Source organism: Actinia tenebrosa, unplaced genomic scaffold (assembly GCF_029948245.1).
Source record: "Actinia tenebrosa isolate PJP-AT-01 unplaced genomic scaffold, QUT_ActTen_1.0 utg344__unscaffolded, whole genome shotgun sequence".
NCBI lineage: Eukaryota > Metazoa > Cnidaria > Anthozoa > Actiniaria > Actiniidae > Actinia > Actinia tenebrosa.
In genome coordinates this window covers 646,005-672,196 of record NW_028292606.1, presented here as the reverse complement: position 1 = coordinate 672,196, position 26,192 = coordinate 646,005, and the positions used below count along the sequence as shown (strand labels likewise).

Genomic DNA, 26,192 nt, shown 5'->3' with positions numbered 1-26,192 from the left:
TGAACTAAAGCAAATACCTCTACGCGTCTTTTTTTGGTTCATACCTAAGCGAATTCGACAACTAAATGGTTGACAACTATATAGTCTACTAAGTGTTTAATAGCTAGTGCACTCTAAACCAAAGGGGAAAATATACTTTTTTAACACCTTGGACAATTATTCACGTCTCTATCATTGCAAGCTCACCGTTCGTCTTGCTTCGATGCAAAGGCACGGCTTTCTTTCAAGATGGCGCCGGGAACTGTGGAGGAGACTATTTCTAAGTTATCTCATTCTGTCTAGCAAATCTATTTTCCGCATCACTGGCCTTTAAATCAGAGTCTAATCCTTACTTCCCTTCGCATATTTGAAAGCACGGCAAATCCAGGAAAAACCTCAATATGTTACCCACTATTACACGTCTACTCTAGTCTACGTTTAACGTAACAGCTGTATATATAAACGATAAATTCTTATATATATTAAATGAACTCATTTGTAAATTGATAATCGAGTGCATTAAATTGTCCCTTCCCTTGATTAGGGCGATAAATTTCCAAAACAATCCAATGACGTTACTGGGGAATAGACCCCTCTACATTAGGCCCAACGTTTTCCAAGTTTAAATCTTTCAATGTTCCTTTGTTCAGTTGAGCAAGCATTCGCTCAAGACAAAGAAATGATTCTCACAGGAATAAGTCTCGCAAAGTAATTGCCCTATTTCACTACGAAGTCACTGCTTGTTTACGTGGGGGATAGAATCGCCAATTCCAATACAAAACTCAACAAAATTTGCTCCTAGCGAAACAGTTTAATCTAAAATGGCCTGGTTTTCAGATATAATATGTGTTAATATGTACTAAAAATATTCTGAGAGTTTGCTGGCTCTTCTACTTTTCTTCTTGGATTGATACGGGTTTTAGAACAATTTCCGGTGAATTTGCTTTGATTTGACCCCCTCCGACGACAATGATCCTTTGCGTTTAAACAATAGATTGTTTTGATGTGACGTCATAGTGAAATAGGGCAATTCATCCGATGTACAAGTGTCCATAACCAACAGAAAGCAACTGTACCCAAATTTGCAAATTACACTACTTTAAGAATGAAATAAAGAAAAATAAAATGAAATAAAATGAAATGAAAACGATACGAAAAGTAATTAAATACCAAAACTTAATCTCATAAATTTCCCCTGTTTTTCTAAGATCATTTGTGTTAGTTTACTGGATGTTGTGAGTGGCATTAAGCTAGCTATCACTCCCTTCACAAAGATTGTTGTATTTTCTATTTACATCTCAAATTACATTACCATTAAAAATATTATCAAATTGAAAATTTCGTGTTGGATGAATCAAACAGTCGTGATGTCATTTCCGGTGTCTATTCGTCAGCTAATCTATTATTGGAGGCTTTGAAACTGTTAATGCCTTCCGTCTTTAGCCGCTTCAGCCTTTCCAACACATCAATCTGTTGCTCAAAGTAATTCACTAGATAAGACTCCGTTAATATGGACGCCAAAAACTGCTCAAACGATATTGACCAATGAGAATCAATCACTCCAGGTGACTGTCTGCCGTCTAAATCAAGCAGTTCGGTTTCCGAGGAACCAACTTCCGATTCAAAGACCCCAGAAACATCACCAAGCTCAGGAAGATTGACATTACAACCGGAAGTGGATGCATCGCCCGGATGTTCGGACATCGATCGCGAGCTGGGGCTAGCAGATGTAATTTTAGTGTTTTCTAGTTTGAGGTACAGATTGGATAAGTTTTCTGATACTTCGTTTCTTTCTACGTCTAAGTTTTCTGGAGTGCTAAAACCATCGTCATTTTTTACGATAACATAGTCTTCACCTGTGGTACTTCGAACCGGGCTGCTGAGCGATGACTCGCTGCTTCGGGCTGCGTCGGCAAGAACTTCTTTCAACAAAGCTGACGAATCAAATTCGGAAGCCGTCGTTACCCCTTCGGGAAGGCTGGCACACTCCGAAGACTTCTCAGAATCATAGCCATTGCCCATATTGCCATCCTTCGGTGAAGCAGACGAAGAGCCAAGCTCGGAAGATGTCGTAACCCCTTCGGGTAAATTGTGTTTCGGACTATTAATATCCTCAGGAGTCGTAGCACCGTATTCTTCGCCAAATTCTCCGAGTTTCAATAATATGTTGCCTACCGCTGCTATGGCTTGGTACATTTGTTGTTCGTTGGGTAATTCACGGAATAAAGAATACATCGTCTTCCACAGATGAATAAATTGTTCCTTCGAAAAGAAAAAAAATTTTTAGCGAAGTTAATTCAAACAACTCTACTCGTCACATACGACGCAGAGCCCGCATTGGTGAGAGGCGGCGCATTAGCAGCACACGCCATCTGTACCTCCCTTCTCTGCGTTGCATTATGGGCTGTTTTGAGGGACGCTTCATTTTCATCAGTCAGTTCAATTCACTTTTTATGCATTGAGAAAGGCTTAAACAATGGTTGGTCAGTTGCCGGCAATTATGATAGGCCATATCATTTTTAGCTTGGTCAAACATCGTTTCTGTCCGGTTGAAACGTATTCATACCTGCATGTGGTCATCTGAAGTTGACTAAAGTTAAAACAAATCATTTAAGCCCAACAAAACTAATTTAAGAACATATAGTTTGCCTTTCGACATTTTGGTGCAGTGTTAACTGTTTTCTGTTTAAAAGGGAAAAGTTGGCGAGTCTAGTTGCGATCGCGTTTTGGCTTCCGCCATATTGGATTAATTAGCGCCATGTTGAATTCATTTCATTCCTATCACTTTTCTTTATCAGGAGGCAAAAAAAACGCCACTCACAATTTTCCATAGATGGGTTCACTGGTCAAATGCTAAGCACTGCTACTAAGGTAGTTTCAAAGGATTATTCAAATTTGAACCTTGCAGCCTCGGTTGAATGCTTTGTATTTGACCAGTGTACCGGTGTATGGAAAATGGTGAATATAAAGCCTGGTTCACACGAGAAACGCAAACGCAAACGCAAGCGCAAACGCAAACGCAAGAAAACTACGTGTGAACTACAGTAACGCAAACGCAAACGCAAACGCAAACGCAAACGCAAACGCAAGGAATGGAAAATTTTCCATTTTCTTGTGCTTGCGTTTGCGTTTGCGTTTTTAACGTGTGAACCGGAGAAAACGCAAACGCAAGCACAAACGCAAGACGTGGTTCACACGAGCAACGCAAACGCAAACGCAAACACAAGGAAAATACGTGTGAACTATGAACAATCACTACTGCGCATGCGTATCTTAATTTACTTGCATTTGCGTTGTACGTGTAAACATTGCTTGCGTTTGCGTTTGCGTTTGCGCTTGCGTTTGCGTTGCTCGTGTGAACCAGGCTTAGGTATTAAAGCACCCTTCAAAACATCCCCATAATGCAACGTGCCCTGCAACTCGGAACGGTTAATAGCATTAGTGCAGTTTTCGTATGAGTGTGAAAAGTTCACGGTACGAACACGGTCGTGACACAGCAAGGGATACGCCAGACCAATCACATTGCACGAGAATTTGCTCTTAATCCAATCAAATACCCGGAACACGGCATAAACACGGCGCGGACACGGTCACGCCAAGATCACGGCACTTTTAGACCAATCATATTAAGCGTGAAAAAAATCATCCAATTAAAATTTTAGAAAGTATCACGTCACGGCACGTCACGCTTACGACACTGAGCTTTTCACAGTCATACGAAAACTGCTCTAGAGGTCACATACTTCAGCAAAACAATGATAATAATGAAATAACAAGAGTTACCTGGCTCATCATAGGAAGCTGACCATTTTCTGTTTTGTCTTCTTCTTCGCCTTGTAGCATCTCCTGGATTTTTACGCTTTCTCTACTTTTTAAACTCGAGCTCAATGGCGTTTCCTCGCAGACTGCAGTATCCTTGTCCTGCCTTGGGATTGCTTCTGCCTCAGTGCCCGCGTGGTTAGCAGAGGCCTCGGTACTACTAACCATGCCCCCCTCGGACGCCTCGCTACAGGTATCCACATCATCCGATTCATTTTCATCTTCATAGATATCCCCTATTGCGGGCTCCACATGCATGCAGTAAATAAACTGAAGTCGCTCGTGTAAGTCACCTTTGCATATGGTACCTAAGTTCTGGACGAGTTCTTTGAAGGTAATGAAATCACTTTTGCAGTTTGTGATTACCTAGAAGAAGAAAGAAAACATGAATCACAAAACACATGTAGGAGTGCAACCAGGAGTGCAATAAAGAATATAATAAATAATAAATAGTTTTATCAAACTCATTAATAATTCATGAGGAAAACACAACAGAAATCACGACCGTGAAGAGTGTTGTAAATCTGATACAAAACTGTGTTCATTTACATAAACTTTAAGTTGGATTTTCTTGGCCAAACTCACTTTAATTTGAAAATTTTAGTGAAACGCAAAGGAACTAACCTAGACATTTGATAAGTCATATACAGTATTCGTGTCCGTGTTGTATCAGATATACAATCACTCGGCTACGCCTCGTGGTTGTATATCTGATACAACACGGCCACTCATACTATATATATTACTTTAAAAATCCTGCAACACCCGAGGCAGGACTGTCCTGCCACGACAACAACGACAAAAAGTTGTAGGAAGTTCAAATGTTGGACTTTCATTTGCGTCATTCCAATTCAATTCAAAAATTGACGACAATGATATAAGTGACATGCAATAAGATCTACACCTTGAATGCTCTTAATGCCAGTAGGTCGCCAATCTCGCATGTTCCCCAGTCTGTCAGACTCACAAAGAATGGTTTGAATCCTTCAAAATCGATGGTCTGTAAGTGCTGCCATTCTTGACTGGAATCTCTGATCTCAAGACTTCGTCTGCTACGAGTCTGTAGATGACTGGCCTGTAAGACGAAAAGGGTAGATACCATAAACATGCTATAAACTTGATAGTTTCTGTAAGTACCTATAGAAACTATGCAAGATATACCTCTTTTAAAAATTGAATAAATAAATAAATAAATAAATAAATAAACAAATGAATGAATGGATGAATGGATGGATGGGTGGATGCACGGAGGGACGGATGGATGGAGGGATGGAGGGAGGGAGGGAGGGAGGGAGGGATCAAAACTGACCAAAACCCCACCCTTAGTAACACCCATATAAAATCGTTCAAAGTCTTTTTCATCAAAACTGACCAAAACCCCACCCTTAGTAACACCCATATAAAATCGTTCAAAGTCTTTTTCATCAAAACTGACCAAAACCCCACCCTTAGTCACACCCATATAAAATCGTTCAAAGTCTTTTTCATCAAAACTGACCAAAACCCCACCCTTAGTCACACCCATATAAAATCGTTCAAAGTCTTTTTCATCAAAACTGACCAAAACCCCACCCTTAGTCACACCCATATAAAATCGTTCAAAGTCTTTTTCATCAAAACTGACCAAAACCCCACCCTTAGTCACACCCATATAAAATCGTTCAAAGTCTTTTTCATCAAAACTGACCAAAACCCCACCCTTAGTCACACCCATATAAAATCGTTCAAAGTCTTTTTCATCAAAACTGACCAAAACCCCACCCTTAGTCACACCCATATAAAATCGTTCAAAGTCTTTTTCATCAAAACTGGCAGAAACCCCACCCAAGACCCTACCCCTAGCTGCCCTAGCTGCTTACTTTAAATACAGCATACAGTCTTTCAAGCTCCTTTTGATTGAAAGCAGAACTTTCAGCTCCTATTGACCGTACAACGGTGCGTCTCATGCTATCCTCCAGCCCCTATAGTAGAAGATGAAAAGACATACACAGATCAACCAGGAAACACATCTTTTGTTTTGCTGTTATAGTGAGCATACTCAGGTCCTAGTGGGGCTAGTCGCAAAAGAGACGGGTCACGGGGCGCTTTCCATTTTTTCGGAAACACCGGAAATTCCGGTTGGAAAACAAATGGTATGTATCATTCCAATTGGAAAGCTACGGAAATCTCAGTCTTGCTATTGAAGTAATCCACCTTTTCCCGTTCATTTCGGTTCTTCCGGTAGACGCGTGTACCATTTGCCGGAAGTCAAAGTTTCCCGCTCTTTACTTACCATTAGCAAATGAATTTCCAACCAGGGCCCGGTTGTACGAAGGGTGGATAGCGCTATCTGAGGGATAAATCTTATCCAGTGGGTACATTTATTGGACAACAGCATCGACCTATCCACTGGATAAGGAGTTATCCTTTGGGTCGCGCTATTTACCTCTCGTACAACCGGGCCCAGATGGATTTAAATGGTAAGCACCCCTGGACTTCTGGTGTCACCCCACCTTCACGGCTTGGATATTGGGACTTGTTGACTGAGACAAGAAGATAACAACATATAGCAGAGTAAGGGTTACGTATCGTACCTGAACGACTCTTAGTCTCTGGACATTTCTCATCGACTCGATACTTTCTCCGGTTATGAAACCAAACTTCTGATATGACTCGAGGATGAGGTTTGATACATCTACAGACGTGGAATACTAAACCAAACAAACCATAAGTAAGATAAGGCAATGTAATGACAAAGGGGGGAGGGGAGGGGGGGGCATAAAGCAACACCTGCTTACATGATTTAGAGCGCGAAATTATGCAAAGAAAACGATGGTCCTATCTTTTATGAATGTTAAAGTGCTCTACTTTGTTGTATTTCGATTATTATTATTATTATTATTATTATTATTATTATTATTATTATTATTATTATTATTGTCTTTATTTACAATTTGCTTCAATTTTGCTTACAAAATTCTTAGTTTACTGAGTCCAATCCATGGGCCTTGGGAAAACAAGAATATATTTACAATACGAGGTATGATTAAAATAAAAATATTAAATAAATCAATTAAAAGGGAAAAAAGAAATCAAGAATCTAGTAATCATGAGAGTTTTTCTAATGATGTGTTTTTATTATTATTATTATCATTATTATTATTATCATCATTAATACTATTATTCTGTTGTAGAATAGGTGGAAGTAGTGTCCAACATTTCTTTTCCACGAGGGAAGGGGGGGGATGTAGTGCTACTCTTTAATCCTTACGTCCTTACATCTTGAACGAGCCTCACTGTACTGTTTAACAAGATTGACCGCTCTCAATACTACATTACTTCACATGTCAAACACAAACTGTTCAGTCAATGCTGATTGATATCTGACTCTCGTACGGTGCATACCAAAACTTTACAAGACATTGCACAAATATGCATAATTTAGTAAGTTCAGTAAACCTAACTTGTACGATTTGTCCAGTTATTTTATATTTTTTTCACGAATATATGGCATGCACTCTAACTGAACAGCTAATATTTGACGATTGAACAGATGTAAGTGGCCAACAGACTAACTTCTCCATACCCCTGGAAAAGGAACATCAATGCTACGGTTATTCACAGTCATCGTCATTGCTTGCGAGCTGGCGTCTTGGTTGGTCACGTGTTCTAAGTAGGCACCTAATATGGTCATAGCCTCCCCATCATCCTCCACGGCCAGGAGTTTGGTTTTGTTAACTTCAAGAGTGTTAAGAGCTATTTGGAAAAGAACCTGACGGAAACAGATAAAGCAGTTTTCGTATGACTGTGAAAAGCTCAGGGTACAAACACGGTCGTGACACGGCAATGTATACGCCAAACCAATCACATCGCGCGAAGAATGTACTCCTCATCCAATTAAATGCCCGAAACACGGCACGAACACGGCGCGGACAAAATCACGCCAAAGTCACGGCACTGCCAGACCAATCAAATTGCGCGAGAAAAAAAATCAGCCATTCAAGATGCTAGAAAACATCATGGTCACTTAATAGACCTATCCCGAATTCGCTTGACTGGTCACGAAACAATGGTTTGAAGTCGAGGTTGGACTTGATGAATAAAAGAAGCAAGTTCAGTCTCGACTTCAAACCATTGTCTCGTGGTATGGTCAGTCAAGCGAATTCGGGATAGGTCTATTAAGTGATCTTACCTTTACTCCGTCATAGAAGAAACAGTCCATGATATTAACAGCTGACGCGAACGGCATCACACTTGACCAAGAAAAGAATAATATCAATCATTATACATTTGCCATTTGTTTTATTGACCTACAATAATCTGCGACAAAACATGAGATTTCAGCTTTTCAAGTGTCAAACTCGACCCTTTTCCTGCCCTGCTCAAACAGTGTCAAATTCTAATGACATTGGTATTAAAATTGATAATAGACCAGTTTCGAATTCTAAATTACCGCTGTGTTCCTTGATTACTGACTCATTTGCACAGGGTTAGCCTCGTATCAGTGTCTAAATATTCACAAATACCAAAGGTAAAGTAAAGAATGCACAACTTCAACTATACAAACATTTTGAAACTCGACGGACCTTGACTGGAACACGTGAATATTCTGAACAAACTCGAGGCTTACCCTGTGCAAATGAGTCTGTAATCAAGAAACACAGCGGTAATTTGGAATTCGAAACGGGTCTATTCTAACCAACATTGAGTTGTAGACACCGAGTAGTAAGCAGGAATGCCAATCTGGCACAGGCAGCCCACAACGTGTGATAGAACACTTCACCTCCTGAATACACTTAATTTATATTTTATTGCTGGTTTTCAATCATTCCAAGGGAGTGAAATAACAAAAGACATGGCGGCCATGTTTGTTGATATAACAAAACAATTAATTGACAAGTATTTTGTTAAGTTCAACCAAGATGGTGGCTATGACGTCATGTGTAAACGAAGAATTAGCCGTACCTTAGAAACAGCGTTAGGAACCATGACAATGAGATCATGTTCAGGATACCCAGATCTTTAAGATGGCCATAGAGCTCTGGTAAATGGACCCTTGTCAAATCCTCAAACACTCCTGTCAGTGAGGTAAAGAATGGAATACATACGTGAGCCCAGGCTGCGTGAGCCACATATTTGAGTGAACTGACTAAGTAAGTAGATAAAGAAACAATAGTGCTGGAGTAGCATTCATGCTCCCTGACATCTTATTAGACCCGTTTGAGTGTTGGTCTCTGTCAACCGATGATCCTTAAATCTAACCGTTGTACACGAGTGATGAACAGAACCCTCGCAGTACACTTTTTAACTATGGTTGTAACCCTGAGTAAAAATAATCAAAAATAATGAACCTGCTATAAAGTTAACAAGGAAGCAGATTTCGTTCAAATTCAACGGCTTGACCCTTCATAAAAGTTCAATTTTTACTGCTGACCCCTCTCCCCCCATACCCCTTGAAACCCCAGTCCTCCCGCCAATAAAAAATGTACCTTCACTAAGTAAATCATTATCATAACTAACCTTGGTCAACCAGTGCACCCACTACCTTGGTATTATAATAGTCCGGTAAGAGACGCTCACACACAGCTACCAGCAACCAGAAGGCTTGTTCTTCGGTACAGTATAACAACAACACTGACGCTACTATGTTCATTGCTTGGCAGTAACCTACAATCACAGTATCACAAAACAGAACATTATGCTGACAGCATCATGACATTTATGTCGAAACATTATACGGTTGTTAGATCCGGTAATCCAACTAGATGAATCCGCATATCTCAAGTCGACCAATAGGATATGATTACTGATATTACGTAGCAGTACTTAAGGCGCGTCTTACTACCACGAGGCCTCTTTCCTATTATTCTCGCAGTCGAGCAAGTTCTTCACTGTAAAATTTTCCCACCTCCACCCCTGCGGCCTACCTGTTGGATTATCGTATTTAGTTATTCTAGGCGTGGCGTGTTTATTCTCGCCCCACCTTTGCCGAAGACATAGCTTCTTTGGGTTTTGGTATTTTGTACAATTATATAGGTTTATTGATTATTAAACTTGCCACTAGCGTGGCCAAAATTAATCCAAAACCAATGTCTCCTGTCTTCTCTTTTGCAAACTATTACGTCGCGATGCAAGGCCTGGACGTTAGTTAAGCTTTGGTCTAAATAAATTTACAGAATGTTTCGACATAAATTGAATTTCTGTTTACTAGACTGTAAGATAACATGCATACAGCCTGTCTTAAACTACAGACTTAATAGCCCACTGTTATGTTGGGATGTCTGACATGGTAGATCTTTACTTACCAATACTAGGATTTCTCCATGCATAGGAGGTCAGTACTCGTCTTAGTGCACCGATACCGACCTCTGATTGAAAGGCAGGGTGTTCTGGGAGTGACCTATCAAATAAAGTCAAAATACATTTAGCATTATTCGGATTGAGTCGTGCAATAAGCCTGAAGCGAGATGACGTTTTACCCCCGTCTCTAGAACATAATCCTTTTCACATTGCTTTTGTTCTTTAATTATGAATATTGTTCCTGTATTCTCTAAGCAATCACAAATTTTAATATGAAAGAATTTTAAAAACTATTATGGTCTAGAGTCGGGGGTAAAACGCCATCTCGCTTCAGGCTTATTCATGTTGTGAATCTTTTGAATTGTAAATGACATATCACATTCCTGAGATGCAGTTGCGCTTACAAAAATAGATGCCTATTAAATATACCACACAAAATCAAAAGGGTGGTGTAGTGGTAGTACGCTCTCATCTCTTGGGTCTCAGGTTTGATTCCTGGATGACGCATTGAACATTAATGTGAGTTGAGTTTGCAAGGATTCTTTTATGATTCCAGGGTTTTTCTCCAGATCTCGCGTGGTTTCCTCTCCTCTAAATTCCAATTCAATGTTAGATGTAGCCTTGCCCTGACTCAGATCAGCCTAGAGGTTGTCTCAGGGATTGATCTGTGAGTTAGTCGTGCCCTGACTCAGATCAGCCTAGAGGTTGTCTCAGGGGTTGATCTGTGAGTTAGTCATGCCCTGACTCAGATCAGACTAGAGGTTGTCTCAGGGGTTAATCTGTGAGTTAGTCATGCCCTGACTCAGATCAGCCTAGAGGTTGTCTCAGGGGTTAATCTGTGAGTTAGTCGTGCCCTGACTCAGATCAGCCTAGAGGTTGTCTCAGGGGTTAATCTGTGAGTTAGTCGTGCCCTGACTCAGATCAGCCTAGAGGTTGTCTCAGGGGTTAATCTGTGAGTTAGTCGTGCCCTGACTCAGATCAGCCTAGAGGTTGTTTCAGGGTTTGATCTGTGAGTTAGTCGTGCCCTGACTTGGATCATCTCAAAGGTTGTTTCAGGGTTTGATCTGTGAGTTAGTCGTGCCCTGACTTGGATCATCTCAAAGGTTGTTTCAGGGTTTGATGCGGTTTCAGGATTTGGCAAAATGAATTGGCACAGTTTTGTTATATTTATCCTGTATGGCATTACCTGTGTAAGTCTCTTTCTATTTCTTCAGTAGCTAGAGTAGTCTTGCCTTGGCACTGTTCGACCAGGTTCGCATAATAACCTGGGTGTGTCTCGATCTATTAGTCCATAATATAAACGATTGGTTAATGATATACATTGTAAAATAATGTTACTCAAAAATGGTAAAATAAAATTGGGGGAGGGGAATGATTTTGCAAAAAGATGAAAATGGAGACCATTGTCTAACAGTAATAGAATGCGGTCCATTCAAAAAACGTTGTTGTAGACAGGCTCATTAAACACACAGGACTGAACAGAAAGGAATATGTGTAAAAATCACTGAAGCGGTTAATTAAATATTCATTCTGGATAGACCAAATCCAAAACTCGCACCGATGTGAGGCTTAAGTTGTGAACAAAGGAATCTGGCATGATTCGTGACTTTTGAATCACGCCAGATTACTTTGAGTCACGCCAGATCCCTTTGTTCGCAACTTAAGCCTCACACCGGTGCGAGTTTTGAATTTGGTCTATTCATTGCTTCTGCTATAAATAAAATAATAATGGCGAGCAATAACCCACTATTTGCGTGTCTTTGGAATTAGGGAAAGGAAAACAAAGTAGTTATGATTCAGTTCACAATTTCGAAAATACGAAGGCATTGAAAAAACGTTTCGTTCAACACTTCCCGTTCACCTACAAAGGTAAACCAGAGGCATAAATCTGATAAAATTATGCAGTCAACTGCTTCAGTCTGTAATTTCTATCCATAGTCCCGTTCAGTCCAGGAATTCGTATAGGTTTGAGTTGATCAACAAGGTTTTTTTTTAATTGACTGTATATCTGACCTCATTGATTGCTCCAGAGTAGATGAGCCAGATCTCTGCTCTGTGGCTGTCAGGAATGCCTTTTAATATCAGCTCATGGGTCTTGACAGTGCGGTACATACATACACCTCTGATAACCAATCAAATAAGACACTTTTTTAAGAAACATGAAGTACAGGAGAAGATTTTTCTACTCATGATTGTAATTTGATAATGAATGAAAATCTGGATGCTTGGTTTTTGCCCGACCCCCCCCCCCCCCCCCCCCCACCATTTTTTACAACTCATTGATTGGTACAATAAACTGGACCTTAAAATTAAGGCTTTGAGCAATAAAATATGATTATTTGTTGGTTGCACTTCCATTTAGATCTTGAAGAAAAGACATATCCTTCCACAGATGCCAAGGAATCAAGATATGTTTTAAATTTTATTGAGGGGGGTGGGCCATTCGCGATAAACTTTGTTTAAATCGTTACCGATGACCCTTTCCTCTGAAGCCCCAGCCCTTGCTCCTAATAAACTCCCAATATAAGATGTACCCCCAACCTTTCGTCAATTAAGATAAAAATGTTTGACTCTCCACAAATTAAAGTTATTTTTTACTGATGACCCTTTCCTCTGAAGCCCCAGCCCTTGCTCCCAATAAACTCCCAATATAAGATGTACTCCCAAGCCTTCATCAATTAAGATAAAAAGGTTTGACTCTCCACAAATTAAAGTTATTATTTATTGATGACCCTTTCCTCTGAAGCCCCAGCCCTTTCTCCTAATAAACTCCCAACATAAGATGTACTCCCAAGCCTTCATCAATTAAGATAAAAAAGGTTTGACTCTCCACAAATTAAAGTTATTTTTTACTGATGACCCTTTCCTCTGAAGTCCCAGCCCTTCCTCACAAGAGGGCTTAAAAAGTAGAGGGCCTACCCCCCCCTTCCCCCCTTCCCCCCTCCTACACACACCCGCACCCCACCAAAAAATCGAACTCACAGCAATCCCTTACAGGATTCCTCGTCCTTTTACTGCATTAGCAAATGAACATACCTCCCATACTCTGCCAAATGTATTCTCCACAAGTGCTCCTTCACAGACTCCTTTGCTGTCATCTGATCAGATGGTGAACTGGTAAACACTTGTGTAAGAGGTGGCTGAAACTCTTGCTTCTTCTTTGAAACAGGCTTGTCGTCATCTACTGCATATTCCCAATCTCCCCCGACATCCCTGTAGTATGAATTATAATATATAATGTTATAAAATGACTAAGAAATAACACGCGCTCTGATTGGTCAATTACCATTTTGTATAACTCAACATAAATCGTGAGGAAATGACATCAGCAACGCAAGCGATGTTTTAATATTTCTTTTGAGTTAATCGTTAGTTATATCTTAGTTATTTTATAAAAGAGATAGAAAACTCCCCTTGCTTGTGCTATGTTGAGTTATAAAAGCACTTGGGAAATTGCTTGAGCCCTCGAGAAGTGCCGAGAAGCACTTCTCCTAGCAGTTCTCTTGGACTCATGCAGTTTCCCGCGTTCTTGTATAACTCAACATAGCACGCGCACTCGTTTTCTATCTCTTCAATATTACACTGTACATATTAAACTGCCGGTCAACCTCTCCATTATGCTAATACAGCAAACTTTTGTATGACTGTGAATAACTCTTAATGGTACCGAGTCTGAGGATTTTCATTGGGTAACAAAGAGTGCCATTTGCCGTGCAATTTCAAAGTCATGCAAACACTTTTCTAACAACACTGAAAAGCCAGAGCTACATTTTACATGTATCCTATAGCATCTGCACCAAGAGGTCCAGATCCCCGCAGACCCCGGGGGGGGGGGGGGGGGGACTCCGCCAGGATTTGGGTAGGGGTGTTCCGCTACGATTCTGAAAGGGGTACCCTGTTTATGACAAAAGATATAATTAATTGCACTGAGTTCCTGTTTCAATATTATCATGTCAGCTCACGTATTGTTTGTTTTTTTTTGACGACCATAATACCCCCCCCCCCCCCCCCCCCCCACCGGTCCTGATTGAATGTACATGTTAATCATGTACAGGTAACTCTACCTTGGTTCAGGAGTTTTGGCCAGGAAGTCTGATATCAGCTGCACCAAGTATTCTCTATCACCAAGAGATGAAAACAAGAAAGTGGCCTGAAATAAAGACCAAAGAAGTTGATGAACCTTTTGCACTCTATATATTAAAACAGGGACGAACAAGATTCTATTTGGTTCTGAAAGTTATCAGAGTATTAATTATGATGGAAACAAAAGGTTCACAGATGGCTACTAATGTATTATAATAATATCATAATAAACAAATTAAAGTGCAACTAATGTATGCCATTTATAGTGTGAATCGAAAAACTGTGCGCACCTAGAAATATGTCAAGAATGTTCAATAGCCAAGATCAGAAGCGTTATTGTTATCTTTCTGTTATCTTGAGGTTAGAAAGTCATTTTTGATTGGCCAAAGAAGAATAGAACATTGCTGGAATATTTTTAGGTGCCCATGGCTTTCCGATTCACACTGTAAAGATCCAAAACGAAAACAACCTAAAGTCCCCCCCCCCCCCTCCCCCCGACACATCTACCCAGATACAGTACTGTAGCTGGACTTGATTTTCTTTTTTGTTGTCAACAAATGTTGCAAGTTGCAGAAAACCATTGTGTAGGAACACTACATGTGGCAGGGGCAGATCCATGGGAGGGGTGCAGGGGGTACGCACCCCTCCCTGGTTACACTTTGTGCTCCTACTTCGAAGATAACCAATTGTGTTTTTTGCCTTTGATCCTAAGGGGTGCATCCCTCCCTGGGTTAACATTGTGCGCAGCACCCCTCCCTGAACAAAATCCTGGATCTGCCCCAGTGTGTTAGCTTGTGCTGACAAAAATTAGTATGTCTCAGATAATTGGATTGTATACCTTAGATTTGGTAGTAATGTGAAGTGCACTTGGCATGATGGCTGATGTGTCGACTTTCTCCACCAAAGTTATTTCCCTCATTGGTATTACCAAAGAAAGAAGCCGATGAACCTATCAAAGACAACAATCACACAATATTCACATGACTATATAAAGCTCTATTTAGTATTTAACCATTTGATTCATTTACTGTAATGATATTAGCTATTCGTAAATTACGTTGGAGGAAAAACTGGGTTAAGTTGGCATTGCAGTGCATTTTAGGGCTGTTTTAGGGGATATATTTCTAAGATGTCATTTAATTTCATCTTCTAAAACAGCCCCGAAATGCACTGTAATGCTAAATCAAACCAGTTTTCCAGTTTTCAACTTTGCTAACTCCACCCAGTTTTCCCTCAAGTCACATTTTCGTGGTCCATGAAAAACCTGCGAACTACTTTTTCCCTTTTCCCATACTAGTCAGCTCTTACAGTAAGTTTTCCACTCCCCCCGTCCCCAACTTTTTAGGTAGATCCGCAGTCCTTGTCGTTCCAGTTTTCATCTTTGCTAACTCCATCCAGTTTTCCCTCAAGTCACATTTTCCTTGCCCATGAAAAACCTGTGAACTTCTCTTTCCCTTTTCCAACACTAGCCTCTTAAAATATATTTTCAACCCTCCCTTCCCAACAACCCCCACTTTTTATGGTGATCCGCAGTCCTTGTCACTTGACACTTAAGGTATATTTAATACCTGACTACTAAAGCACAAGAAGTTTGGTGAACAGTACAGCGTGCCTCCAATGAGTTCCTTCTTATGTGGGCTCCATACTGTACACTCACAGCTACCGTCTAGTATTTCTTCAATGGGAAGTCTGAATAGGTTTCTGAAAGACAATTATAAAATAATTTAAATTTAAAGCATGCTCTGATTGGTCAAAAAATCACATTCACACAATTTTTCTGTGCACATGCCCTGAATTTCAAATTTTATAAGAATATTTTTTTAATTATCAAACACTGACATTATTTTTCATTAATTTATGCATTTGTTATTTCATAAGAGGAATTTACTTAGTTTGATAATCTTATGAAAATACTTGGGATGCTTAGAGAACACTTGAAAAGCTGGAAAATACTCAGCTTCGTGTTGTGCATGCATTCCAACCCATTCCTGACATGTTCTTTTAACATCTCACATGTTTTGATCAAAGTATCAAATATAGAATTTTTCCTGTATTATATTTCTTCAACAAAGAATAAAGAAATAACAAGCAATAAGATGTTTGTGATCAATTCAACTAATACCCCATTCACACCAAGGCTTACCGGCATTTGCATTGCTACCCGGCCACCCCAGATAAAAATCCCGACGTGCAATAGACTGCCGTCAATCAAACAAGTTGACGTCATTTACATGCGTTTGGATCGGTACGGATAGGCCCGGTGAGTGTGGCTCATAATACTTGTAAACAATCGACCAAAGTTTTGCTGCCTTTTGAATCGCACACGCGTGTAAATGGCCGTCAACGTGTTTGATTGACGGCAGTCTATTGCAAAGTGCACGTCGTGGTTTTTGTCTGGGGTGGCCGCGTAGCAATGCAAATGCCGGTAAACATGTTTTAAAGTGGTTTAACTAAACAGGCTTGGAAAACTATCTACGAACACTGCACAATATTTGGTAAAATAATGCATGTAAACTATCCTTTGTCTTGCTCTGATAATATTTTAGAAAGTTTTATTATATTGTAGGTTTCTAGTTTCTCAATTTTTTTCCTAATGAAAACATAGTTTAACTAAACACCTTTAGGTGTGAATAGGGTATAAGATTTCCAGAAGGTACCTGTAACTTTCACTCTGAGCTCTTGAATCCAAATCCCTTTTTAAACTGGGTATTTTTTTGACAACTTTTCCTCGTTTACTGTTAAATAAAATAAGCAAGAGTTGGACACTTGGTAAATTTCAGTACTGCAAGCATATTTTGCATAAGGAAATGTGCACAGTATGTAATGGATGCTGTCTCATCGAGATTAGCTGCAACATTGAAAATCAGCTTACATGTGAAAGATCTAGTGTTCTAATCTCCTTGGTCTATAAACACATAACCATGATTAAACAGTCATATTACATGTACAAACTAATATTGAATTCCAATTGTACATTTTATGCAGAGGGGAGGAGGGGTGTTAAGCAAAGAAGTTGATTGAATCAGCATCTGATGACAGATATTCTTGGTGAAGATGTTACACAGTGGGAGAGGGGCTACATCAGTTCAGTCTAGTTCGAGGCAATAGCATTTGAGTGTAGACTTTGAATTTCAAAGTAGCAGATTCAGGATTCCAAAAGGGTGGATTCCGGACTTCCAAAGGCTAAAATTTCATGGATTCCGGATTCCCTTACATGCGGCGATCAATGATTTGAGAGGTCTTGGCTATTAATGTTTGAGTAGTGTTGTGTAGCAGTTTCTAATACACTGTAAATTAAAATTAATACAATTAAAGTAGATGCTCATTTCCCCCTTATCTTAAACATGCAAGTCATCTGTACATGCGGTACCTTGTGAGGGCTGGTAACGATTTGTTTTCTTCATAACCTTCATTTGACAGCAGTCTAAAAAGCGTAAAATAATTCAATTCCAAGAACACAAATTCATAAAAAGTTAATACTGACAGTGGACACTCAAACTGGGACAACTTTCTTTAAACACACACTGTAAATCATCAATTGAGCCAATCGATTTGAATTAAGATTTATTTTGAACACTGGGTGTATAATTTGAACTCAATAAATGCTTCATTTTAGAGAGTTTGAAATGTCAGTAGAAATTTCAGAAAGCAATGGCATGAAAAAAACTCATAAGTGTTCATACTGTAGTTTGACTACTGCTTTCACTGTAGCAGTAGTATTCACCAAACTTGAGCTTTCACCCCTATATTTCACTACTTATCAAACTCATGAATAATTAATAAGGAAAACACAACAGAAATCATGACCGTGAAGAGTGTTGTAAATCTGATACAAAACTGTGTTCATTTGCTTAAACTTTAAGTTGGATTTTCTTGGCCAAATTCACTTTAATTTTGAAAATTTTAGTGAAACTCAAAGGAACTAACCTAGACGTTTGATAAGTCATATACAGTATGAGTGGCCGTGTTGTATCAGATATACAATCACTCGGCTACGCCTCGTGATTGTATATCTGATACAACACGGCCACTCATACTGTATATATTACTTATTAATTTATTTATTTATTTATATAATGACAATATTTAAGCAGAGATGCCTACTTCAGCATAGCTGGTTTAAATGGGTCTCTGAACAAAACATACATCACATTGCGATTACATACATGAAAATTTATGTGACTATGACTAAAAAGTATAAGAACTTTTGGGGTGCATCTGGAACTGGATATTTGTAAATTATATTATAATTATATTCTGAGCATGAATACCAGTCTTTTCAAACCAAAGTCTTTTCGATCCAGGTCTTTTCGAACCAGGTCCAGGTCTTTTCTAAGCACCTATATACACTTTCTTTTTTGATTCATAATCTTTTATCGGTGCTCAAGACAACTTTTTAAACTATATTCTTTTACATTAACTATGTACACAGCATATAGGGCAGTGTTATATGCTTTAGTTTTATAGGTGGATCGAATGTGTATATTAGATGGTTCGAAAAGACCTGCACCTGGTTCGAAAAGACCTGGATCGAAAAGACTTTGGTTCAAAAAGACTGGCTACCCTGAGCATTGACCATTCCTTAATTATAAGTACACGAGTGTGTATTTAACTTACTGTCTCATTGCCAAGTTTGCCAGCTGCTCCATTAGACCAAAAGTTTCAGAGGGATGCATCAACAGAGAAAAGCAAAACTGCATAACACAGAAGAACAAGAGAAACAATGGTAGTGAGATATTAATTCCTTCTTTCTTGTTCTAGCAAATATCATATGATTATAGTGAGCTATGTCAAACAAACGTTTTGATCATTTTGAGCTAATTCTCATAGAGATACAGTATTCTTTATTTGGTGATTTGACTTTTTACAAGGATCCTGGGTTGACTTCAATCAATATCAATCAATATCAAAAAGAAAGTGCTGTTATTCCTATTTATTTCATAAGAGTTTTGAAATTACGTAAGAAGAGATCCTGTAGGATTGATTATGAGGTACAGTACTTTAATTATCTTGTGCAAAAGTTGTTTTAATGGAGACATGCAAAAACGCACAGTAGAGCAAAAGTCGGTCAACCTAGATTAACAACATGCCAAAGCCATGATGCATAAAATGTGCACAGGAAAAGAAAACTGCATGCATACAGTAATTGTTTGTCTTCCCATGCTCCCCTTCAGGTCTTAGCTTTGATGATATAACCTTTTTTTGAACCCAACAACGTTTTTTCAATTAGGTGTATACAACTTTCAAACAAACAAATGATACTTTGGGAGAATATGAAATGGGACATATTATTAACATATTATACTCAAGCTAAGAGGTCTATATTGCGTAAAATTTTTTTGAAACTATTAATTCATATGACATTGTGTAATACGCACCTCTCCATCTCTTGTGGTAACCTTGATTCCATTAGTCAAAGCCATGCTATTGGTTCTTTCAAGCAACTGAACAAGTAAGGTGGATCGTTTATTCAGTATCATAAATTAAATAACTGTTACAAATCTTGCATTCTGATTGGTTGGGAGAATGTGCTTTATGAGAGCACACAGCATGCATGCACCCATTGCATTTTATAAAAGAAATAAAAAACTTGCTTGCTGTGTTACAAGTGTGGAGTTGTAAAGCACTTGCGGATTAGCAGAACGCTCGAGCAGTGTCAAGAAGCACTCTGCTATGCATCATGCTTCTCCTAACACCTCTCTCATGTTCTGCCATTTCCTTTATAACTGCACACAGCACGCGTGGGAGTTTTCTATTTCTTCAATTATAAAGCATATTCAAGAAGTCATGCAAGCATGAAAGAAATGCAAAAGAAGCGCAAGTGCTTCTCACACTTCTTTAGCGCTTTCTGCACTTCCAATACAGTACTACATGCAGATGCTCTTATTATTAATGCATGGAGCACAGAAAAAAATTCCAGGCAGTGCAGTAAATGTAAATGTAAAAAGAAGTACAATCCACAGGCAAGTGCTTCTCACATTTCTTGAGCACTTACTGCACTTCCCATACTACACATGCAAATGCTCTTATTATTAATGCACTGAGCACAGAAAAAGATTTCAGGCAATTACAGTACATGTACAGTATGTCGGCAATATGGGACACCAATACCATGCAGCTATAAAAATACTTACTGTGACATCAGTCCAATGAATGACAAGTCTAGCTTCTTTTCCCATCAAAAATGAATAAAAACACATGTGATTGACAGATAGATATAACCAGCCTTGACGGGGTACACGACCTTTCCAATAACTACAAGAATAATCTAAAAATGGCAAAAATTAATTAAATTAATATGTATAAGTATATGTAATAGGACTCCATGCTGTCCAATTAAGAAATAATTGGACGAGGAAAATTCCGCGGACTGACAAAATTGGATGAGTCCAATTTGGCAGTCAGAGGAATTTTTTGAGTCTAATCATTTCTTGATTGGGGAGCATGAAATCCATTACCTATTAATTATATAGCTGCCTAATTAATCCCATATCAACAACCGGCCTGTCCAATGAAGAAAATAATTGGACAGTTACCTATATGGGATTAATGAGAAGCTGTATAATTACTATTATAATAGAAAAAAATGGCTAGTCTTAGGCTATAGTCTTATGGGAAAAATATATAAAATATGTGTAAAATAAATTTACTGAAGTATTGACATATACACTTACAGTTTACAAGCTTTTCATTTTCTGGTAAGTTAAATAGACGGTGAAATCTCTTTGTGGCTGATTTAAACTTTGTAGATTCATGATCTAAGGAAAGATGAATTAAACAAATTTTGTCATATTTTGTTATACGTACTATAGTGAAGTGAAGTGAAGTGAAGTGCATGTCATTTTACCAAGATTTGTCAAAAAATGAATGTACAGTATTTAAATGTAGGACAATATTGAGAAATTCATAATACAGTATAATATTTAACAATTATTCGTCGAAGGCGACGTGAATATCGAGGACGAGTCTTCATGCGGCGAGGTAAATATTCTCCGATAATATTCACCAAGGTTGCGGCAAATAATTGTTTGAGCATAAATAAACAGGTGATTCTTTCAAAAAAAGAAGATTAAAGACATTTTTTTCCGGTAACAGCAACAAAGTGGCTGGCCACCATTTTGGATTTTCGCTGCAGGTGATTATCGTGTGATAGTGTGAGTTTCTCGACCAATCAGCATGTGACATTTTCAATAATCGCCTGTGTATTTTCACTAAAATGGAATATTTCGTTTCATGCTGCCTCAACCTAAAGCCTTTTCCACCAAGGCAAATCAACCAGTCCAAGCTGCCAGTTCTCAAATAGTGTGTCCTTTCTTGTTAGTTCTTAGAACTTGGTCAACCAGTTCTATAGAACTGACGAGTACCATTTACGAACTGGCTGTTGGATTAGTCAATTGGACTTACAGTCAAACTAAGAAAACCGTGAGCACCTATAAAATATGTCTGGAATGTTAAGCATCATGTTCTGACCAATCCCCGTGTGACAGCTAATCAGAAAGGAATTTATTCTCGCATGGGATTGGTCAGAACACGATGTTTGACATTCCAGACATATTTTAGGTGTTCACATTTTCTTAGTTTGACTGTTATGGAAAGCAGTCTATGCATGTGTATATGTACATTTCGTACATAAAACACCAGTGACAATCATGCAACATACTGTACAATACCTTGTGGACTGGTTTGATCAGCATCAGCTTCTGTATTTGCGACTAGGCTCTCAATCTTTGCTTTTACAAAATCTTTGATGTCATCCTCATTATCAATATTAACTGTGAGATAAAGTGAAAGCAATAATATTATTATGGGGTTCATGAAATAACTATTACTGTAACAAATATCTGTTCTGAATGGTAGGCAGCTCGTGCTTTATGAGATCGCACAGCATGTGAGTGCACTTGAATCAAAAATAATAGTTATTGTAATTTGCAGTTTAATAAAAATAAATAATAAAAACTTGTTGTGCTGTGTGAAGTCATAAAGCACTTGGGGAGTTGCAGAACACTTGAGAAGTGTCCGCTATGCAGTCATGCTTCTCCTAACACTTCTCTCGGGCTCTGCCTACCCCTGCATGCTTTATGACTGCACGGCACACAGCACTCATGCACATTTTCCATATCCAGACTAAGCTGTCATTGCTGCACCAGCCATACTCAAAAAATTAATGAGTTACAACATACAGTCGACCCTCATTACTATGGACACCTTCGGGACAGTCACTTCATGTCTGTAATAGTGAGTATCCGCAATAGCAAAAATTATACGGTTATTTCTTTGTCAGTATTTTTGTCCTGGATTTTTCTCCTGTCCATAACAAGGTGTTCGTAATATAGGGGTGTCTGCAAGGTGAGAGTTGGCTGTAGTTATTGCTTACCAAGAGTTTCTAGAAGATATTTTGTTAGCCATTCCCAGTCTAACTCTACTTCCTTGAATGTTGTGCCACTTGAAATCACTAGATATGGTATCAAACAACATCAATTATCATAACAAAAACAAGAGTGTAAGCCTTGCATGTGCTGTACAGGGCCCACAGTAATGGACGACTTCGGCAATACGGTGGCCATCTTGACAGGGGGCAAAATAAAACAAAGATGATCGGAAAATATATAGAATTTCATGTATTTGTCTTTCTTTTATGGGTAAAGGCTGATTGACATGCCATCTTACAGCACAACATGTAAAAGTACGTGACCACATTTAATGCATTTCCATATTTCTATGCACAGGCTTTTGGCTTCCAAATGAGCTTGTACATGCCTTATAATGCTAAAACCAGCCAGCTTCTTATCGATAAATACTTGATACACCTAATTCAAAGAACGTTGTTATTGCCAAAGGCGATAGGCAATCGGCGATAGGCGAAAAGCGATAGGATTAATGTCATTCCAAGATCCAAGAATAGCTGGAATGACTTGTGTTTCTGCTTCTTCTTCTTGTCAAGAGTATGGACCTTCGTGCTGAGACTGATTCAATGTTCTTTGTATTCAACAAAACCATTTCCATGTCGAAATGGCCTATCACCTATCACCTTTGGGATGACAGCGTTTTTTTAATTAAGTGTATACCTATACATATTAACGTACAAAAGCCCTTGCATATAGAAGTATGCTTGTTGAATACATTAAATGTGGTCATACTTTTGCCTGTAGTAATTAATTCATTGATTTTGTTGTATTCTCTGTGGTGAACTGGCTGTCAACTTCACTATTAAGCAATTATTGGATGAGGTTGAGCATGATATCGTAAATTATCAAGACCGAGGCTGTGTTATCAGCCGAGATCTTGATAATTTACGATATTATGCAATAACTGAATTCAATAATTGCTTTATTATACATTTTGTATACTGGAAAAAAATTAACATGAACTTTAAATTAAAGGGACAAGAATTATGAACGCCATGATGTCACGTGAAAAACGCAAAATTCTCAATTCAGAAATATTTCGAGAATTCTTCATAAAATATATAAAATAAGTTAAGGATTCCTTAAATAGTTGTTTTTGTACATAATTCTGGAAATAAATACACATAATGAATAAAAACAAAGCTACCACAGCATGAGCATTAATGATAATGATGTTGATGAATTTTTCTTTACACAAAATGAAATGGCAAAAGAACAAATTGGCCATTTTAGAAACGAGTTGAGGAATGGAAACGAGTTTTTAGAATTAGCCTAGTTAAAAAAGGTTTGTTAGAAAATAAGCACCATAACAAGAAAGAGTACATCCAAATTAGTAAATTTCTGGAGTTTCAAGATTTTGGGTTTCATACCTTTATTTTAGCAACCTCCCAAACATCTCAAAAATTACAAAAAAAATGTACATGGTTACTGGGGTCATCGTAATTTTTGATATTGATTGCCTATAATTTTGATGTGCTCTTTCTCGTCATGGAAAAAAAAATTTAAATAAGATTAATTAACAACACCTTCTATATATGTGTTCCCAGTCCTTAACTTGTTTCTAATTGATTTTTCTGCATCATTTCTCAAAAGTATTTTTTCAAATTTGTCAGGTCTTTTTTTTTTTATTAATGAAAAATATATTGGAGCATTTTTAGAGCGGATACAATAAAACCATGAATTAAAACAAAGTCGATAAACTAATTATGATTTTGAGACGACAATACCACAAAATATTGATGGCTAGTTGGGAGAAAATATATTCAGTGGAGTCGCTTCAAAATCGTATTAGTTTTGTATCGCGATTCTAAAGAATTTAACACACACAAAAAGGAAAAAAACTGACCAATTTTCATTGATTAAAAGCAAAATTCTCCTTACGAGCGCACGCTATGGTGCAAGCAACGAGCGTAAAATTTGACGCGTGCACAGCTTAAGCTTTCCTTTTCGTCGCTTGTTAGCCAATCAGAAACCTTAATTTTGAAACGGACAATACCACAAAACATTGTCGTCTCAAAAATATAAGAAACTATTTAGTGAATCGCGATACTGACAAATAGCACTATTCATAGTGAAAAATAGTTGCTATCACTCAACCAGAACATTAATCATACAAAGACAAATACGCAACAACAGACCACTTGTGTCTTTCGTTTAATAAATGTTCTGGTTGAGTGCTACAGTCGTTTGCAACTAAGCGTGAACACCAGACACTAAAACATGTTCTAACTGGCGACCGAAACATTGAAGTTAGTCAACTGGAACGCGTATGTTTCGTAATGATTCGTTGGACGGTTGGACAGATGTTGCCATCAGGCTGGCACTTTGGCGCCAAACCTCAACGTTCTGGTTGACTAACTTCAACATTTCGGACCGCCAGTTAGAACATGTTTTAGTGTCTGGTGTTCACACTTAGTTGCAAATGACTGTAGCAACTATTAGTCACTAAATAGCTACTATTTGTCAGTATCAACTTTAATTTTATTTCATGGTTTTACTGCATGTGCTCTATTTGAATGAATGAATACCAAATAAAAGCAGAAAGTAATAAATATTATACTGAAATTACCATAGCTGACATCAGAGTTTGATAATTGAAGAAGAATGCGAAATGGAGGGGGCTGAAACCAAAAAAGAAAAAAATATACATATACAGTAAACTAGAAATAATAATGTACGAACATGATTCAATTTAAAAAAATTGAAAGTACGAATTCAAGACATGTTGAAGAACTAAGATTAAGACATTAATAGGTAACAAATAATAGGGGAAAAGCTTATACAGTTGTAAAAGCTCGACTGAGAACAAAAATTTTTTTAACAGAGCGATATTATCAATTTTATTTTTATCAAACTTGTGAAATGAAAAAATTGACAATAAAAAAATATGCAGTTATCATAGACTGTGTAAGGTCTGTAAACTGAGATTTAGAATTCATTAAATGTTTTACGAGTTAGAAAGATAATGAAGCTTAAGACATTAAATGAATTTAAAAGAGCAATGCGATAATTGTACCTTTGAGTCTAAAACGTTATCTAACGTGCCAATAAGAAGTGATGTCAATCCTCCTCCACCATGACCTTTCCTTCTTTGCAATACAAAATATGGATTTGCTATTTCTGTGGCCCTGGAATACACATACAAAAATAAATGACAATAAATGATCAGAGCAAGAAATATGAATGATATGTGATTCTTGCTTAGTGAGGCTTCTCGGTATAAGGAAATTCAAAATTTTCCTCGAATGAAATATTTTTTCAAGTATTTTATTTACCACAAGGCATTGGCAAGAAGAACTTCTTCTGGTTTATTCCACATCTTCCTAGAAGTGGTTTAAAATGGCTTTGAGAAATTCTAAAATATCATTTGTTTTCCTTATTCTCTGTTCGCCATTTTGCTGCTTTTTCTGGAGCAAAATACGCCACAGAGCATGCTCTATTTGCGAATACCGCTGATCAAAACTCAGGCTACCCAACAGTCGTAGACCACTTGTAAAATAAAATAAATTTCCAAGTTTATGGTTTTTTAGTCCCAATTCGACATTTTTTATTCCTTTATTGCAGGGAATAAAAGCTTGGTGCCTTTTCAAAATGTCAGTAAAGTGAAATAATACAATTGATACATTT

General features: G+C 38.1%; 1 protein-coding gene across 1 annotated transcript; it reads right to left on the bottom strand.

The window, feature by feature from the left end:
- Positions 1 to 81: 81 nt before the first annotated feature.
- On the bottom strand, positions 82 to 25,968 carry LOC116306998 (TBC1 domain family member 9). The gene is made up of 27 exons (XM_089025489.1): positions 25,841 to 25,968; positions 25,582 to 25,693; positions 25,135 to 25,186; positions 22,535 to 22,612; positions 21,831 to 21,932; positions 20,835 to 20,918; positions 20,295 to 20,428; positions 19,539 to 19,604; positions 18,778 to 18,854; positions 17,531 to 17,584; positions 16,818 to 16,895; positions 15,729 to 15,861; positions 14,999 to 15,109; positions 14,142 to 14,227; positions 13,114 to 13,290; positions 12,091 to 12,199; positions 11,264 to 11,358; positions 10,083 to 10,177; positions 9,298 to 9,444; positions 8,743 to 8,854; positions 7,970 to 8,030; positions 7,364 to 7,549; positions 6,372 to 6,488; positions 5,658 to 5,759; positions 4,703 to 4,873; positions 3,763 to 4,164; positions 82 to 2,241 (listed from the first exon to the last, which is right to left on the bottom strand). The coding sequence occupies exons 1-27, from the start codon at positions 25,882 to 25,884 to the stop codon at positions 1,363 to 1,365; spliced, it is 3,864 nt and encodes a 1,287-aa protein (XP_088881615.1). The 5' UTR covers positions 25,885 to 25,968; the 3' UTR covers positions 82 to 1,362.
- Positions 25,969 to 26,192: the final 224 nt, after the last annotated feature.